Source organism: Dermatophagoides pteronyssinus, unplaced genomic scaffold (genome assembly GCF_027571235.1).
Source record: "Dermatophagoides pteronyssinus isolate colony J.1.1.1.1 unplaced genomic scaffold, Derpt_VIB-CSIC_2022.12 sq0015, whole genome shotgun sequence".
Lineage (NCBI taxonomy): Eukaryota > Metazoa > Arthropoda > Arachnida > Sarcoptiformes > Pyroglyphidae > Dermatophagoides > Dermatophagoides pteronyssinus.
Window position 1 is genome coordinate 3,883 of NW_027461539.1, and position 18,651 is coordinate 22,533.

Sequence of the window (18,651 nt, forward strand, 5' to 3'; positions counted from 1 at the left end):
TTCCTGGAAAAAAAAATAATCATGTTTTTCATCAAGATGAGACAAATTGGTGGGGAAAAAAATCAATTTAAAGTATAGTAAAGCTGAACAAATTTTTTAAAAAAGTTTTTCTGTTTTCACCTACTCAAACAATATAAATTGAAAATCTTATTCCAAATGATCATTATTTTTTTTCAATTGCAAATAAATCCCTTTTGTGATATACATAAGCCATTCGTATTTTTCAAATGAAAAACAATTTTGTCAATGTAAAAAAAATTCAATTATAATTCGATGAATAGAAGAAAACGAATCGAATCAATATTGCAATGATCGATTTGTAATCATAAGACGATTGTAAGGCACGTGTTTTTTCAATTACTTAACAATTATGGATGATTGACATGATGATAAACGAATCCAGCCAACCTATCCGGCCAAAAAGGAAATGTGTCAAATTTTGCATTTGGCATTTTGTCCATTATGACACAATATGGCTGTCAATGAATTTTGTATGAATCTATTCAAATTTTGACAATATCGTTGACAAGTTTCAGGATCATTTTCAACAACAACAACAAAAATTGTCATCATTAATAGCCAAGTTTTTTTTTCTTTATATTTATCTACAGAACTATAAAAATTCTACAGAACTTTTATTTCTATTTACTGTTTTATGTCAATCGATTCTCTCTGCTAAAGAATTGTTTTGATTATTCATCAACCAAACCAAACCAACAACAAACTTTTTTGTTGTTGGTGCATATAAATAAATATATGAACTAAATTTAGGTCTAAATATTCAATTTTGTTTTGACTTTTTTGTTCAAAAAACTTTAAATTTAAATTCAAAACTTTGAAATATAATGGCTTATTGTTCATGGTACAGGATAAACATTTATTTCAATGAGTATTTAATTTTGTTTTCATCAACAACCGAAAAAAGAATCCGGAATCACTTGAAATTGTCATGTTTTTTTTTGAGTGGTAAACTGATGTTGTTGAACAAAATAATTATAGAGGAACAACGAAAAAAAGGATAAAATAAACAAACATTTCTTACATCTTGATTTTTGTTTTCCATTTATTTATTGAATATAAACATATGAATCAATGAATGAAATGGAAATGATGAACTCATGAATTTGTTTTGATCCAAACATTTTATTTTTGTCTCTTTTTTTGCACGCACATACAACATTTAAAAATCATTGAATTTTTTTTCATTTCATTTGATTATATCTAGTTTGTGTTATATTTAGATATGTTTGTCTCTCTTTTATTCAAAACAATTCAAATAAAATAGACAATTAATTGTCAATGTTTGAATTGTAAAAACAGAATGATTGATTTAGATAATTGTTATGACTACAATAATCTAGAATCTTTTGCTTTTTTTTTGCTAAAAAATAAAACTTTGATTTTTTTTTGATAGTTTTCAATATTGGCAAGTTAAATTACAATTAATCATTGTTAATAACAAAAAATTATAAATTTGAACATCGTTTTGTTTTTTAAAAAAACAAAGGAGAGAATACAATCTGACCGCAGAATTGTTCAATGTTTGGCCATGTGTACATGAATTCATCATTATTTATATGTTTTTTCCCTAAAACAAATACAAACACACAGCATGCACACACAATCTGGGAATTTAAATTTTTACATTGAAAATCGGATTCTCATAGGATCTATAACCACATGGCTGGTATATTGTAATAACCCCACAAAAAACAAAAAACAAAAGAATTCTACCATATATTCATATATGACAAAACACGTGCAAGAATCGAAATTAATTAAAACCTAAGCTTAAATTCGTTTGATGATGATGTTAATTATTATTTTCTTCATCATCATCTTCATCATCATTAGATTTTTTCTCCATCTATTTGCTTCAAGCTACAATCATATCATCATCAGCATTCTTCTTTTGGTAAATTTGATTGCATTGCTCCGATTTTCTTTATTCAAACACAAACACACATCCTCTATACTAAACACAAATAAAGACAAACAGATCCTGAACTATTACCGCCAAACACGTGCTCTTATCGTTCGTAATCATCTATTTATTTTTATCTTCAAACATTTTTTTTTGCTGATAACCAAAGAACAAAAAAAGAACAAATATTCTCCAACTATCTAGTATTTATACAACAAAACTATATCCTATAATTCTTTTCGGATTCACATTAGATTATGATGACGAGTATGTTTGTTTGTATGTTTGCCGAATCAATTGGTCGGTCGGTCGGTTGGTTGATTCGGTTGGTCGATGGGTCGTTCACCAAATCTCTAGTGTTTATTCACTATGATTATCGGCACATCTGTTTATTATTATTATTATTTTCCTATTCTATTACAATCAAATTTATATAAATTGTATCATCTTTCGTTTCGGTATCTACGATTTTTGTAATAATTCAATGATTAGATGTTTTTTTTATTGAAAAAGATCGATAAATCGAATCAAATTGAATTGAATGGAATTTTATTGATAATAACAATAAGAATCTAATAATTTACATAATTTGGTTTTTTTATCATTTGGAATTCTGATTGAAAAACTTTTTCGTTGTTGAGATTCATCGTTAATAATGATGGTCGATTAATCTTGGCTTAATCATCATATAATTAATGATTAAAATCATTAATTATCATCATCATCATCATCATTATTAACCATAGATTTTTTTGTGGTTTAGATTTTGTTGTTTTTGTTTCTTCATATTTTTCAAAAAATAAATTTGATGTACATATTGAATTCCTGAACGATGAGGACATCCTGTCGCGATGTTTTTTACAAGCGCGTGTGTTTTTAACTAACAACGTATCCATATATAAATTATTATTAGATGTGGGAATTAGATGATGATTCCGCTGTGACTAAAGTTTTTTTTTCATAGGAATTGTTCTAAACAGCCGTGAAATTTTTTTTACTGAATGAATTTGAACGAATGCAAAAAAAATGGAAAATTCAGACCCTTATCGCTTGTGTCATATATGATTGCTGTAAGGTTTCATTAGATTCGAATGGATGGATAAATGTATAAATTGTGAAAGAATAAATGTATAAATGATTGTAACATCTCATTCGTCCGCATCAACTTGTTTAGATATGGTTCGTATGACTCATACTGATGCGATTTTGGTTTATATTTTTTTTTCATTCAATTCAATTCAATTCAGCATCCCTGAATCTGTTCAGTGAACCGAATTCATGTTTACGTTTGTTATTATAGCACGTTTCTTTTCTTTTCTTTTTTCGTAGTTGCTTTGGGTTTTTTATTTCGTTGTAAGACCATAGAAATACTCAATTATCGATATAAAATAATAATTTTTTTTCACATTTCATTTTGATACCTCTTCCCATATAGAAAATCTAAATGAGAAAAAAAGCCTAGAAGCTAAAATTATCAAACAATAATCTACTCGACTTTTGTATCTTCTTCTTCTTCTGCAGCTTAACAATCTTATTCCAAACACGAATTATTTCCGTAAATTAATTTTCTGTTACTTTCAATGATCATTGATAAAGGCATGCTGTTAGGATATCATAAAACTGTCCGGAAATGTGGTCACGATCTCTTTTTTCCGCAAACAACAACATTATTATTTATCCAAAAAAAACCGAATACAAAATATGAATAGAAATATATCAAATATTAAAAGGGTGATTCATACTTTTTATAAATCGGAAAAAAATATGTTTGTTTGAACGAATGAATGAATGAAAAAAATCAAGCCATAGAAAAAGCCATATATTTGTCTTTGATGATTTTTGAATGGATAGTATAAAAAGAGAATAAAACCTGATGACTTGATTCAATTCAATATGATTTCAATTCGCTTTTTTTTCATAAAAAATTGAAGAAAAAAACTTGACAATTTTCGTATAATAATAATAATACAAATAACATTAGAATATTCCATTTTTTTCACGAGTGTTGTTTGAAGAAATATTTTTTTAAAATATAAATATCCACTTTGGGAATGATGATGATGCACCGATGATAATGATGATAATAAAACAGAATAATATTTAAACGACATGTTAAAGGAGGATCGTCATGAATCATCATCATCATCCCTTTGCATATCGAATCATTAGGCAAACATCCATATCGAGGATAATGTCAACATTCATTTCAAATTCATTGTATCATAACATGTTATTGGTGAATTTGAAGAAAGAATTCTTATATCATATTTGAGACATTTGTATGCTTCATTACACAACAATAACATTGTAAAAAATAAAAGAATGAATGTGGAATTTATTGTTTGCAAAATTCTGTAAAGTGCATCACGAACAAAGCCTGATTGAAATTTTGTTTAATGAAACGAAATTTTATTCCTTAGTTTTTTTTGGCAATAAGAAGATTTCAAGACATTCTTATGTCTTATCATTAATTTGTATTTTAAATCTAAAATTGACCGGAAAAATTCTTGAAATTCTTTCTTTTTTATCAAAATCTATAAATTCGAAAAACTTTTTTTTTGTGACAATGATTTTGATCAAGCATTTGGAATTGAAAACTTCACACATTCGAAACAGTCAGGGTTTATGGTCATCAACATTACAAACTTTTAATCAGAATAAAAATCTCATTCAGTCGAATCGTTAATTACATAATGTAGTTTTTAAACTTGCCCAGAATATAACAAAAAAAAAAAAACAACCCGAAATAATTGATTTTTTCATCAGGAAAAATATTCTTATCGTACCCAAAATACACGTTAAACTTTACTTTTTCACAGCATGATAAAAGTAAAATGATTATGTTTGCAAAATTATTGATGCTACAGTAGATTCATTATCATCGTTGATGACGATGATAATTAAGATTGAATTCGAATAATTAATTTCTCATCATCGGTGATGGTAACGATTCCAAAGAAAAAAATCCAAGTAAGTAATCAGTAAAATGAATTTTTTTCCTTTCACTTCCCAACTCTTCAATTTTTGTTAATAGAACCAACATTCGATATTTAACAGCTCGTTAACTGATGGTTATTGTTATTCATCTACCGTAAACAGAATTTGAAATTAAATTATTAATCATCAACGATAGTGAACATACAAACATCTTACGATTCGATAAACTTTGATTTTTATCCTGTCAACAACAAAAAAAAAGCGTCAAGATTTCACCCCAAAGCATACCGATTGAAATGAATTTGTCGAATATATACTTAAACTTACTAAAAGTTTTGTTACAAAACAATTATTATTTTTCTAAATATTAACAAACACACCGGTAAAATTGACTTTCAATGGTTTTTGAACAATAATAAAATGTAATCAACGATTCGAATGCTCACAATTTATTTTTCCTCATAAACACAATTGGCTGAGTTCATCAAAACTCTGTGTGTGCAAATAGTGTTCGAATGTAGGGTGTTAAGGTCCGGATACGACAACAATGAAGTGTAAGGGCTTCGAGCCCTAGCTTCTATGTATGGAACAATACCAAAAGTTTATAATCAAAATCTATTGTATTTAGTTTTTGAAGTGGAGAAAATTTTGAATGAATGAATGAAAAATTTTTGTTCTCCGATGCAAATATAAATAAGGACAAACCAGACCCATTTGTATCCGATCGTTTTGTTTTGTTTTCGGTGTGAGTATGCATGTGTGAACTGCGGTTGATAATCCTGTATATATGATTACTCATAACAATTTCCTATCGGTCCTGAAATTCAAAAAAAAAAATTGGGTAACCAATTTGTTTGATAATCCGCTTTATTAATGGCTAGATGTTTTTCAAAAAAAATCATTTTCGATTACAGCATTTTTTCACTTCTTCTTCTTCAATGCTTCAAAACAACACCCAAAAAAAATATTAATGATAATAATTAATTAATTTGAATCATGTTATCCATCAGATGATCAGGAAAAGAAACAAATGCCAACAATATGTTGTCATCAATAAATAAAAAAACGAGATACATAAAGAATCAAGATTAAAACCACGACAAACAAGGCGTTCTTTTTTTCTGGTTTCTTACTTTGATTCATCATCATCATCATCATCATCATCATGATGTTTTTTTCTCTCTTTCTCTTTACTTTACTGGCTATGTTTGTTGTATGTTTCGGAAACAGCTGCCACATAACAAATAGAGATCGACCTATCGACAAATAATAAATAGAATAGAACCAAAATGAAAAAGAAAGATCGTGGGTAATAGAAAATTAAAATTTTTACCCGAATATACTTGACTCTGGTACATATTTCTCTGTGTGTTTTTTTTTGTCTGTTTGTTATATATAACTGAAAATTGAGGGTAGAACACACACATTTTGAATATTGATCGATCGTAGTGGTATATTCGTGAATCCACATATGGTGACTGTTGCATGATTTCGAGATCTTCTTTTCCATATAATTCCATGTGGCTGGCAATGGTCTTTTTTTTGACACTCGTCATTTCGAAATGAACCGAAGAAAAAAAAATATATTTAGTGTTTAGTGCGCGCGTAAAAAAAATTTGTTGTCGCATTCGAATAAAAATCCTGCTCGAGATTAGTCATTTTTTTCTCTCTCTTCGTCAAATCAGGTTGATTGCAAACTGATTGCAGAAAAAAAAACAGTATTTCAACAAATGATTCGATTCTGAGTTCAAAAATTGATCCGTTCAAAAATGTTGTACATCAATCTTTTTCCTGTTTTTGTTTTGGATTCATTCGAATAAATAAATCAATATTTCGTTTTTGAAATGTTTCATTCAATCAACAGATTCTAATATTCATTTCCGTTTATTTGTCAATTTTTTCCCAAAAAAAAAACAGTATTTAAACCAGGTATGTATAAAATATTTTGTCCCATCTAAGAGAATATCTCTAATTGTTGATAAACAACATTTTTTTCTTCTAAATTGTCCCCAATCAATTCATTGTTGAATTTTTTTTTGTTGTTCATTTCTAAAAATATTCAAACAAAAATCCCATATGAAATGTCCTTTTGTTAATGTTGTTAATGTGTTGCCATTGATGACTTCTTCTTTTATTTCCATTGGTCGATTTTTCCATTTTTAGCCAATGATGATGATAATGATGATGATGACTTATTTTTAGTTTACATGATAATTCTAATGTTGTTATCGTCTTGTCAAATCTATAAATATTATTAATGAAATATATAACGAATGATAATGAATATCAACAAACTATTAAGATTGGTTCACTATTTAGATGGATTCTTCATTTGCCATCAAAACCAAAAATTTGTGTGCTAAAAAAAATCTTCATAAAAATGTCATAATCATTATGATATATGATTTTTTGTTTCTTTTCATAAATAGTAAATTATAACCAATGACACCAAAAAAATAAAATGATCCATTTTATCCACAAGTGGATTTCAATCCATGATTTTTTTCCAATTTATTATTATCTTGAATCTCATTACATGACGACAACAAATGTTATTTTATAAGAGAAAAAAACTCAATTCCAATTCCTTTATTGGCATAATTATTTTGTTGTTGTTGTAGTTGTTATCTAAATTTCACCACTTGTAAACTCATCATTTCATTCAACATTAGCAACAAAACAAATAAAAATTATTGAATTCTAACTAAATTAAGATCGATAACAAATCAATAAACATGAAATGTGATCCTATATTGAACTTTGAACATTCATTGATAATTATACAAATATTTTGATTGAATCAACATGACCGTTTGTTTGTCAAAGATTTTTTTTTGTTGTTGTTGTTCAAAGTTCAATCGTTAAATAATCAATAACAAACATTTATAAAGACATAACATTATGATAGAATAGGATTTTTATTGCATTTTAATCAATCAATCAATCAATTCATTTAGATAAACTGTCCATTTATTTTTGATATTAAAAATTATGATATTATTAATTATCTAAATGCTCGAGATAATCCTTTAGGTCATTAAGAAGAATTTTTAATGCACTAAATGTCATCAATGTTGAATCGATTTGAACTTGATCTTCAATCGAAAAATTCAAATAATAACGTGATTGAACAGTAAATTCGGACATTATAATGTCCTCTAAAAATTGGTTTATAAAATCGTTTAGCGCTACCAATTCCCCATCGATTTCATCTTTCAATGTTTTTGTCGATATTGCATTTAGAAATTTCTTTTCCAACTTGTCAAATTCCGCCAAGTTGAATAATCTAGACGTTTCGTCTAAGAAATTCTTCATTTTACGATCAAAATCAATATTCGGATCTATTTCTTCAGCAAATTCAAACATTCCAACTTCATAAGCCAATAATTGCATTGACAGTAATTCGGAAAATTTTGTTAATTTTTCACATTGAATCTTATTTTGTTCAAGTTTTATACGTTGCGATATTTGTGTTACATTTAGAGTCAATAATTGTTGATCGATTTCAAGCATCTGTTTGGCTGCATTATCACGAAATAATCGTGCTTGTTCAATAAAATCATTAATCTTTTTAAAATTTTCATTTCCGTTGCTATTTTTTTTAAATATTTTAAATTTTTGGATTAATTCATTGGTTTCATTTTGATTTAAACCACATGAATAATCATTATAATCAACAAATAATGATTGTGCCAATGTTCCTTGATTTAAAAGAAATTTTAAAGATTGAATAATTAATATTACGAATCTATAATCTTACCGGAAAACAAGACCATAAAGATTGCGATTGATGTCATTATATTCGCCATTATGTTTTTATACACTATATCAGAAAAATTCATCGGGAAAAACTTTATGATTACAATGTAGTCTTGGATTGATCTTTAAAAAGGCAAAAAAAAATTATTTCCAATTGATTTCTAAAAGTTTTTCTTGGGAAAAAAATCTTTAAAGTGCACATACTTGACATTGTTTTGACTGAAAAAAATGATGATAAATGTTTCAATTGTTTCTCATTACTATAACTCATTATAAAATGTACAAATACGTGGATTTTTTCCCATAGGATTAAAAGTCCTGTTTAAAACCATAGCAAATTCTAAAATATTTTTTTTTGAAAAATGAGGCCAAGGAATTGAAGAATAAAGAATGAATTCGAATCAAAAGATCACACTAGAACATACAAATTTTTTTTGTTGTTGTTGATTAGATAAAATTTTGTTCGCGATACACACTGGCAATAAAATTGATGATTTCATGAGATTTTTTTTTCCTCTTTTGGTTTGAACCACACCTTTTTTTTTGATGATTCTAATCTATTTTATTCTATCGAAAATAAAAACCGATATTCTGTTTTTCATTATCTAATAAATAAAATGAACAAAAAGATTATTTTCCCTTTCTAAATTGATCCAATTTTTTTCATGTAGGACTATGATGTCGGTGATCATCAATCTGCTTCTGGTTATGATCCTTATATTGGTTGGTGGTGGTGGTGGTAGCTCGAATAAATCTTTAGTTTTCGCCAATAGTGTATCGCCATTTTTTTCACCTTTATTACCTAAACGTTGTCCATCGCCACCATGTGTCTGTGATGTTGATGATCAAAAACGAAAAACGGTCACTTGTACAGAATTGATAGAAAACATACCAATCGATAAAATGGATCCAGAGACTCAGGTAAAAAAAATATATTAATTAATTTCCAAAATTCTGAAATGTCACTTTTTTTTTATTGATAGGTGATCAGCATCACACCTAAACAAAATCGATATAACGACCTGAAATTGGGGCGTATATTTTATGAAATGACAAATTTAGAAGAAATCCGAATAACACAAAGTAAAATACCAGCAATCGGTGAATTCACATTTTGTCCACTTCATTGTAATCCTTGCAAATTCTTGATCAAAATTCTTGATCTTAGCCATAATAATATCAAATTTGTTGTACAAAGAAATTTTTACTGCCTTGATTCGTTGGAATCTTTAGACTTGAGCGATAATAATCTTTCATCTGATTTCCCATCAGCTGCATTTTTTAAATTATCAAGTCTACTGAAATTATCATTGGCAAGAAATAAGATTAATCAACTAGCTCCTTTGATGTTTCATTTGTTGAATAAATTAGAAGAACTCGATTTAAGTGGGAATCCTTTGTCTGAAATTCGATCTGATAAACTTCGAGGCTTACCGAATCTTCGTCTTCTTAATTTGAATAGCTGTCAATTGACTCGAATTGATGGTTTTACATTCCGAGGTATGTTCAATTTGCTATGTGAAATGATAATTAAACTTTTTTTTATCAACTAGAACTGACAAATTTGGAATACTTGGATCTCAGTGATAATCATCTGAAACATTTGAATCGTTCTTCATTTGAAGGTCTTTTGAATTTGCGCGTTCTTCTACTTAATCGCAATTCATTAACTGTCTTACCGGATCGAATATTCGCTGGTCTTAATTTGAATCGTTTAGATTTATCGAACAATCTGATAAATCCGTTAACAAATTGTGTGTTTTGTTTAGCAGATGCCATCAAAAAACTCGATTTATCCAATAACAAAATAACATCGTTCAGTGCTGTCTTGCTGGAACCAATTTCTTATTCACTAGAGCAACTATACATTGATCGAAATCGATATTTAATTGATTCACCTTCTTCAGTGGTCGCCCTTTTGCAGCCGTTGCGTCGATTAAAACTTTTATCTGCAGCTGAAATCAATCTAGATGAATCACTGCCTGAATCAACGTTTGATTCTTTGAAATCGTTAGTGTTTCTCAATATATCCAACAACAGTTTAACCGAGCTAAATAGTCGTCTCTTAAGTCCGGTAGCCGTTTCGTTGACTACATTGGATGTGTCCAACAATAAATTACCATTCATTGATCCGAGCACATTTTTAATGTTTCAAAATATGCATTTTCTTTCGGAAGTTTATCTGCATGGCAATCCTTTTTCATGTTACCGTTGCCAAATATTACCATTCATCGATTGGCTAAATAATGAGCCGGCTGAATATTGGAAAGTTTGTCCAAAATTAACTGATGACCCGAATCGATTAATTCATTGTGCTCGTTGTTCGATCCCATCATCATTGGAAGGACGATATCTTCACGAACCGGGCTTGAATCATGAGCTTGAATGGTGTACAAATCCAGAAGTCCAATTGCGGCTTACGGCGTCAGAACCACAAGTGGGCCTCATATTAGCATTCTTAATCATCCTCAGCTTGGTCGCTTTAATATTAGTTGTCATAGCCATTTATAGGAAACATGGAGCTACATATTATACACAAGAAGATAAATTAACCTCGAAAGAAGAAATCTATGCTGCAAGCGTCGGTGCACAACCATTACATTGGGCAACGAAACCTACCACGCCAAGTAATCATCGCATGATTTCATTAAGTAGCACTAATTGTTCAACATCCCGACAAAACACAGTTCGCTCACCACAATCTTCCATTGAACAGCCTACATTGACAACAAATATCAATTACGGCCAGTCAGCTACAGTGATGATGACAACTGGCCATCAAGACGAAGAGCAAAAATCGATCATCTGTCATGATGCGGTATGCATTGGGTGTAATCAATGTGCTAATAATCCAGCGGTCAAACAGGTGATCGCTTCAATACCGGCTATGACCGAAATGTTGGAGAATTCATTGAATCAGATTAATAACCACAATCAAATGAATGAAAATGTCTCGATTACAAAAATAAACCATGGAACAGCATCTGTTATTAAACAAGAGCCACCACCTCTTCCTGTGAAACAACCTTCAATAGTTGAAAACGGTGATGAAATTAATTCCGATCATGAAAACCTTGCATCAGAATCATATAAACCAGTATTATTACCACCGATAGAAGTCGATCAAATCGATGATCATTATACGAGTGTACATCATCCGAATTGTGTCGATAAAAACTATGAAGAGCAAAAAGTCAACATTTACATTTGAGTTTTGCTTATATCAATTTTTGTTGAATCAATTTTTTTTCTTATGTCATTTAATGACAATTTTGCATATCGTAATTTTGATTGTTTTTTTCAACTTCAGAATGATTCAGATCTAATTTGCAATTGTTTGATAAACGCCCCAATTATCAATTCTGTATTATAGATTGGCATTTTCATACATTTACATTGTGATTATATCTATTTATAAGATTCCATTTACAAAATTCAATAAACAATTTATTATTATTTTTTGTCAATTTATTTCTTTTTTCTTCGTGACTAAGAAAAACTTTGGAAAACTCTAATATAGCTCGCAATATTTAATCATAACAATCATATCGATCATTGCTTGATGAATAAAAAAAATAGAAATGAAACAAATGAGAAAAATTTAATTTTTGTGAATGAATTTATTCATTTTCTAAAAATTTTGATTTTAAATAAATTAGTGACAATCATATAAGAAATTGTCTTTTTGTTTAGAGAATGACAACATATGGATATTCTTCAATCATCATCAAATCGATGTTGGCAGCAAAATAACCGTAACCATTATCACCCCAATTGGTATCCCAACTGTTTCGTACGATCCAATAATCGACACCTTGTGCGTTACTGTAACCAACAATGTTGACAGCGTGATAGTTTGGTTGGTAACCATTATCGCGTTGAATGATTGTTCGGCCACTAAAAAATTGATAATAAAACATTAATTTTATTGCATCATTCAATTGATTGGCAAACTTACTCATAATGACGGAATGCGTCTAAATCTTTGATGCCAATAATGACGGCAATAGCGCTGTGGGTTTGAGCCAAAGCTTCACGAATTTTGTTTACATTTGGTGGGTAAATTTGGCAATAGTTTGAGATACCGAAACGTTGTGCATTTGGTCGTCGGCATGATTGTTCCTATAAATTTTTAGAAAAAATTTGATGAATGTTAATCGAATTTGATTTTTCGAAATCAAACTTACTCGTGCAACGTATCGATAGTAGCTTTCTTGGACGACACCATTATGTTGGATGTATTCAATACCACGTGGAATGGTATCACCATGACAACCGTGTTGGGAAGCACAATCGACTAATTCTTGTTCAGCAAGATCCAATGATTGATTACGGTAAGCCAAATAAGCTGATTCAGTTGCGGCAACACCAGAGAAAGCCCAACATGAACCACAGCCTCCTTGCATACGAATGGGAGTGACAGTTCGCATTTGTCGCAAATCGATTTCAGCTGGAGCATTTCCATTGATACTGCAGGCGTTAGTTTCAGCATTCAAATCGAATTGAGTTTTGAGGTGTTCAAAAGCTTCTGCACTCATCAAAAATCGGTTTTTGAATTCATCCAACGACTAATAATAAGAATTTGGTTTTAAAATTTTCAATAAACATATCAATGATTATCAACTTACCAAATCGGACAAATGGTTGATGGCACCTCCATTTGATTGAACATATTTTACTGATTCCAAAAAGTTTTTACGGGCAGCTTCTTCATCTTCGAAGGTAGCATAACTTTTGTTGAAGGCTTTCTACAATATATAACAAAGGTGAAACAAGAATAAATGGCAATTATATAAAATGGAAAAAAAAAACAATAAATCAAAAACAAACTTTGTATTCTTCAAAAGTTTTGATCGATGATGGACGAGCATAAACAGCGCTCAATGCCAACAATGAGGCGATGGCCAAAGTAATTTTCATGTTGGATGGATTTTAGATTTTAGAGAGAGAAAGAAAAAAGAATGGAAATGATGATGATCGAATGGATTGAAATGATATTTATATGAATCGAATAATGGGTAAATCACAAATGAAAAATGATAACAATATCAACGATATCATCAATTGATCCTGGCATTAATTAATTGATTTTAGATCCGGGATTTCAATTAGTTATACTACTTGTTTAATTGTCATTGCATACTAATTGCGACAGTCAGGTGATTTCAGGTAATATTTTTACAATTAAATCCTATATCATCATTATCTTTGTTCTCGTGGTTTGTATGTGAACAAGTATATTGATTTGTTGAATATGGCTTAAAATGTAAGTGTGTAGTAAAGAATCATATCTAATAATTAATTGATGATCCTCTTCATTTCTCAAGATTGTTGGCTCATTTCAAGATAAACGGATCAAAAAAGATATCGATTGATTATAATTATAAACATTAGTACAAGATATTACTGGTTAATACGAATTTTTATTGTTAAAAATACAGATAAGTCTTTAATAGGATGTATTGGGACATTTTTATAACTTAGTTCAAAACTTTTTATACAAAGAATAATTAATAACGAAATATTAATGAAAATGAATTAATTATTCTATACAATGGCAACAAGTGGATATTCATCGATGCCCATTAAATCTTTATGCATTTCAAGATAAGCATAACCATCGGCACCCCAATATTCACCCCAACTGTTTCGTACAATCCAATAATCGACACCTTGTATTGTTCCATAGCCAACAATGTTTACAGCATGATAATTTGAACCATAATTCTTATCATAACGGATTAAAGTGTTGCCACTAGAGACAAAAAAAATGATTAAATGTTATAAATTTAGAAAAATTCATATGAAAAAAAACTAACTCATAATAACGGAATTCATCAATATCACCAATAGTAATCACTACTGAAATGGCACTTTTAGTGATAGCCAGCGTTTGTTTTATTTTATTTTCATCTTGTGAAGAGATTAGACAATAACTAAAAATCTTATATCGTTTTGTATCATGACTATTGCAATTATTTTTCTTGGAATATCATAAATTAAATGATCAACTTTGTTCTAGATAGAAAAATATACTCACGTAGCCAGTGTATGGATAAACATTTTCGATGACAACACCATTCTCCATAATATAATCAAAACCAGTAATCGTATCATCACCATTACATCCATGATCAGAAGCGCAATCGACTAATTCTTGTACGGAAAGATTAACTGAAATATTCGATGCTAAGAATGCTGATTCTGCAGTTGCTATAGCCGAAAATGCCCAACATGAACCACATAAACCTTGATTCTGTATCGGTGTTACATGACCTGATTTTCGTAAATCAATCGATGCCGGCAAATGAATATCTTTGATCTGACATTTACCAGAACTATAAAAATTTCTCTTTTTCACATTTGCATAGGTTTTAGCATCCATTATATATCTTGATTTGAATTCTTCTAAACTCTAAATTTTATGAATTGATAAATTGATAAATAAATCTAATCACAATTCTACTATATACAAACCAAATCAGCAAATTGGGTAATTTTGACACCACGACGTTTATTGCCTTCCACATATTTCAATGCATTTTCGAAGTTTTTTCGACGCGTGTTTTCTTCATTTATGTTGGAATATCGTTTATGGAAAACTTTCTACAAAAATCAATATTTGAACGATTATATTCTGATTGAAATCAAAGACATCAAGTTACTTACTTTGAATTGTTCAAATGTTTTAATAGGTTCATGAGTTTTAATGGTCACTATTAAAAAAATTGTAAAAATAATCTCAAATTTCATTTTTTCTTATTGTCTAGATTAAATTGTATTGTCATAATTTTAAGGAAAATGAATGCAAAAAAAATTGTCAAAAATTTTTCATTCAAATACTCTTATATCTATGATCCTTGAATTATCCTTGAATCATCAGTTAATTTATATATTGTCGTAATAAAGAATCAGAAAATTTTGTGATGTGATTCCTCAAAATAGAGAGAAGGTATTGATGACAGTAGCAATTATCACCTTGGTCTAATCAAGGTTAAAAATTGATAGAAAATTAACTATTTTAAGATTATCATTAGTAGGCATAATGCGAAATTGTTTCAATTTTATTTATTTATTTTTTAAATGAAATTGGTAATGAAAATTGTAACATTTTTAATAATAATAAATTTTTATTGATGCACGCTGCCTAAGCACTTGTGCCAAAAGAAATGAAACAAAAAAAATTAATAAAAATTAACAATTAACTTTCAAAAAATATTGTAACATTTTGTTATATTAATCAAGGAAAATGTTTTTGAAATATTTCCTGATATTGATGCATAAAATCTGTTAGCCAACGGTAATAACTAAGTGTTGAAGTAATCAATACATGGCTTTGCAAGGAAAAATCTAATCCATTTTTATATAGATCATCATGTGCAGGTGAAATTATATCTTTGGTAAGGCCACTATTAACTACATCAAATAATTCATGAAGTTTTTGTAGCGTACTAATAATGCTATTTTTATCCACATGTTTGGCGGCCTTTCGAATAAAATCAAATATATCATAATCCAATTGATTGAGGATATCCAAATCGGACAAATAATGTTTTTTAATATAATTTGTCATCTTTGTTTGAAATTGACCATCATCGAATACATCACGAAGCTTGGAAGAATGATCTTCACGATATCGTAACAAGTCTTGTTCGATCCATTTAAATACCATATATAAACTTTGACATTGTATCGAACGTATATGCCAATAGATCATTAAATTGAAATAATTCTGATTTGAAAACGATAGTTCATGTTCAGATTGTGCATAGTAACTAATCTGATCCATTAAAGCTGAATATAAAACTTTTGTTTCATTCAACATGGATTGTAATTGAGCATAGTCATCACCAAAATTGGGACCATTTTTTAAAGTGTGATAATTCCGTAGAAATTCCGATATTTTTGGCACATTTTGACATTGCATTTCGCCAATTTTTAATGATAAAGTTTTCAGATCTTCTATACTCACATAAACATAATAAATATTGAAATTTAGAATTACAAATGAATAATAACATACCATAATCGGCTTGACAGAAACCGATGAATAATAAAAAAGCTAAAAAGATGCTATAAAACAGATTCATTTTGCAACGGTATTGTTCTAGATTTTCCTGATGATTTTAAATTTTATTTTTTGCAATTCACTGTATCTAAACTATGTTTGATTCATATAAGACAATTGAAAAAAAATAAATTTAAAATCCTTTTGTCTAGTGATGCTCATGTTGTTATTGGAAACAGGAGATACAACTAAATCAAAAAAAAACTATTAAATCTAGACAATACTTGAGTTCTAATCAACGATTAAAATTGTTTGATCTCGAAAATCGAATTAAGATCAATCAATAAAAATGTATTATTCTTTCTTTTTTTGTTCTCAATTAAATTAAAGCTCTAACAATGTATAATGAAAATAGTTATAAATGAAATATGTAAAAAGAACAATGTGTATACGGACACAAATGGCATCCGGAACGGATTCACTAAGCGATCCAGCTGTATTGGCCAATCAACGTGTGGGTAATTCTATATTCACAGTTGGCTACTATGTAACGGGTGGATCATTCGGTTCGCTTTATATTGGTACGAATACAGAAACTGGTGAAAAAGTAGCCATTAAAGTTGAACGAGCTGATATTGATAAACCACAATTACCATTAGAATATGGATTTTATAAAACATTAGGAAATTATATGATTTTCATACCAAAAATACATTATTTTGGTCCTTGTAAAAATTATAGTGCACTAGTAATGGATCTACTTGGACCATCGTTGTTAAAAATGAATCAAATTTGTGGTGGTCATTTTGGATTGGTTACGACAACCAAATTAATGATACAAATACTTAATATTTTCGAATATGTACATAGTCAAGGTATTATTTATCGTGATGTTAAACCAGATAATTTTCTTTTTGGTCAACCCAATACGCCAAAATGGGCTACAGTCCATATGATAGGTATGAAAAATAATAATTTCACTGAACTTTAACTAAATAAACTATTTTCTTTATGTGGATGTAGATCTAGGATTTTGCAAAAGGTACATTAATGAAGATAATCGTCATATTAGCTATGTGGAAGGTAAAGGCGTAACTGGTACAGCACGTTATATTAGTGTCAATAATCATGTGGGTCGTGAATTAAGTCGACGAGATGATCTTGAAGCAATACTTTATATGATAATCTTTTTACATAAAGGCCAATTACCATGGCAAGGATTAAATGTTGCCGATCTACGTGAACGAACCAAACAGATCGGTATAATTAAAATGACAACATCAAGTAAAGAACTTTGTTCAAACATGCCGATTGAATATGAAAATTTTCTTGAATTGGTAAAAAAAATTCGTTTCAATGAACGACCACCTTATCGACAGATGATGAACCAATTTCGATATGTCTTATTTCGTATGGGTATTACGGCCGATGATAATTATTATGATTGGGATCAATCACATCAACCAAGACATGAAAATAAACGGCTTTAAAATTATAATTTTTTTTTTAATATTTACAATCTCAAAAATTATTGTCCCACTAAAAAATAAGTGAAAAAATAAACATTACTCTTATCAATTGATGATAAATATTCTAAATTTAAATTATAAATAAATTCAAAGAAAATTTACTTGATAATTTGTCCACAATCGATAATGATGGTGATAATCATTTGAATGAATCAGTCAATAACTGATTGAATCTGATAGTGAACCCACCCATTCGTTGACCATACCAGTTCGCTATATCAATAAACAAAAACAAAACAAAACAAAAACAAAACAAAACAAAAAATGTGAATAACATTTGATTCATTTGCTAATAAAATTTGGTCTGACCTTGATCTTGTGTCTGTGTGAGTTGGTCATTGATAATTTTGGGTTCGATAATTGAAAAACCAAACTAAACAAACACACATATAAAGATCATAAAAAAAAGATTGATAATCACCCACGACGAATAAGTAGTAAACACATAAATTAACACTAATTGAACAACGCGTGAGAAAACAATATTCGGAATT

General features: G+C 29.0%; 6 protein-coding genes and 1 long non-coding RNA gene across 9 annotated transcripts; 3 read left to right on the forward strand and 4 right to left on the reverse strand.

The window, feature by feature from the left end:
• Positions 1-6,529: 6,529 nt before the first annotated feature.
• On the forward strand, positions 6,530-12,076 carry LOC113791864 (uncharacterized). Of its 3 annotated transcripts, none has more exons than XM_075822116.1 (4): positions 6,530-6,790; positions 9,292-9,541; positions 9,604-10,120; positions 10,174-12,076. In XM_075822116.1, exons 2-4 carry the CDS (start codon positions 9,296-9,298, stop codon positions 11,829-11,831), a joined length of 2,421 nt encoding a protein of 806 aa, XP_075678231.1. In that variant the 5' UTR covers positions 6,530-6,790; positions 9,292-9,295; the 3' UTR covers positions 11,832-12,076. The 3 variants fall into 3 exon arrangements, with proteins under 3 accessions (XP_075678231.1, XP_027197505.2, XP_075678232.1); XM_027341704.2 differs by lacking the exon at positions 6,530-6,790 and adding an exon at positions 8,920-9,142; XM_075822117.1 differs by lacking the exon at positions 6,530-6,790 and having other exon boundaries at positions 9,158-9,541.
• Positions 7,761-8,743, reverse strand: LOC113791865 (uncharacterized). The gene is made up of 2 exons (XM_027341705.2): positions 8,622-8,743; positions 7,761-8,562 (listed from the first exon to the last, which is right to left on the reverse strand). Exons 1-2 carry the CDS (start codon positions 8,701-8,703, stop codon positions 7,862-7,864), a joined length of 783 nt encoding a protein of 260 aa, XP_027197506.2. The 5' UTR covers positions 8,704-8,743; the 3' UTR covers positions 7,761-7,861.
• A 144-nt stretch (positions 12,077-12,220) lies between the features above and the next one.
• On the reverse strand, positions 12,221-13,612 carry LOC113791973 (peptidase 1). The gene is made up of 5 exons (XM_027341830.2): positions 13,451-13,612; positions 13,249-13,368; positions 12,808-13,188; positions 12,579-12,742; positions 12,221-12,517 (listed from the first exon to the last, which is right to left on the reverse strand). Exons 1-5 carry the CDS (start codon positions 13,538-13,540, stop codon positions 12,310-12,312), a joined length of 963 nt encoding a protein of 320 aa, XP_027197631.2. The 5' UTR covers positions 13,541-13,612; the 3' UTR covers positions 12,221-12,309.
• A 104-nt stretch (positions 13,613-13,716) lies between these two features.
• On the forward strand, positions 13,717-15,360 carry LOC142645582 (uncharacterized). Its single transcript, XR_012846685.1, has 2 exons — positions 13,717-13,886; positions 13,948-15,360. It is a non-coding gene; the product is annotated as an uncharacterized LOC142645582 (long non-coding RNA).
• Positions 14,024-15,537, reverse strand: LOC113791974 (peptidase 1-like). The gene is made up of 5 exons (XM_027341831.2): positions 15,290-15,537; positions 15,098-15,226; positions 14,661-15,035; positions 14,440-14,603; positions 14,024-14,375 (listed from the first exon to the last, which is right to left on the reverse strand). Exons 1-5 carry the CDS (start codon positions 15,371-15,373, stop codon positions 14,168-14,170), a joined length of 960 nt encoding a protein of 319 aa, XP_027197632.1. The 5' UTR covers positions 15,374-15,537; the 3' UTR covers positions 14,024-14,167.
• Positions 15,538-15,663: 126 nt separating this feature from the next.
• LOC113791975 (uncharacterized) lies at positions 15,664-16,825 on the reverse strand. The gene is made up of 2 exons (XM_027341832.2): positions 16,644-16,825; positions 15,664-16,582 (listed from the first exon to the last, which is right to left on the reverse strand). The coding sequence occupies exons 1-2, from the start codon at positions 16,708-16,710 to the stop codon at positions 15,861-15,863; spliced, it is 789 nt and encodes a 262-aa protein (XP_027197633.2). The 5' UTR covers positions 16,711-16,825; the 3' UTR covers positions 15,664-15,860.
• A 165-nt stretch (positions 16,826-16,990) lies between these two features.
• On the forward strand, positions 16,991-18,226 carry LOC113791972 (casein kinase I-like). Its single transcript, XM_027341829.2, has 2 exons — positions 16,991-17,587; positions 17,652-18,226. The coding sequence occupies exons 1-2, from the start codon at positions 17,050-17,052 to the stop codon at positions 18,116-18,118; spliced, it is 1,005 nt and encodes a 334-aa protein (XP_027197630.2). The 5' UTR covers positions 16,991-17,049; the 3' UTR covers positions 18,119-18,226.
• The last annotated feature ends 425 nt before the right edge of the window (positions 18,227-18,651 follow it).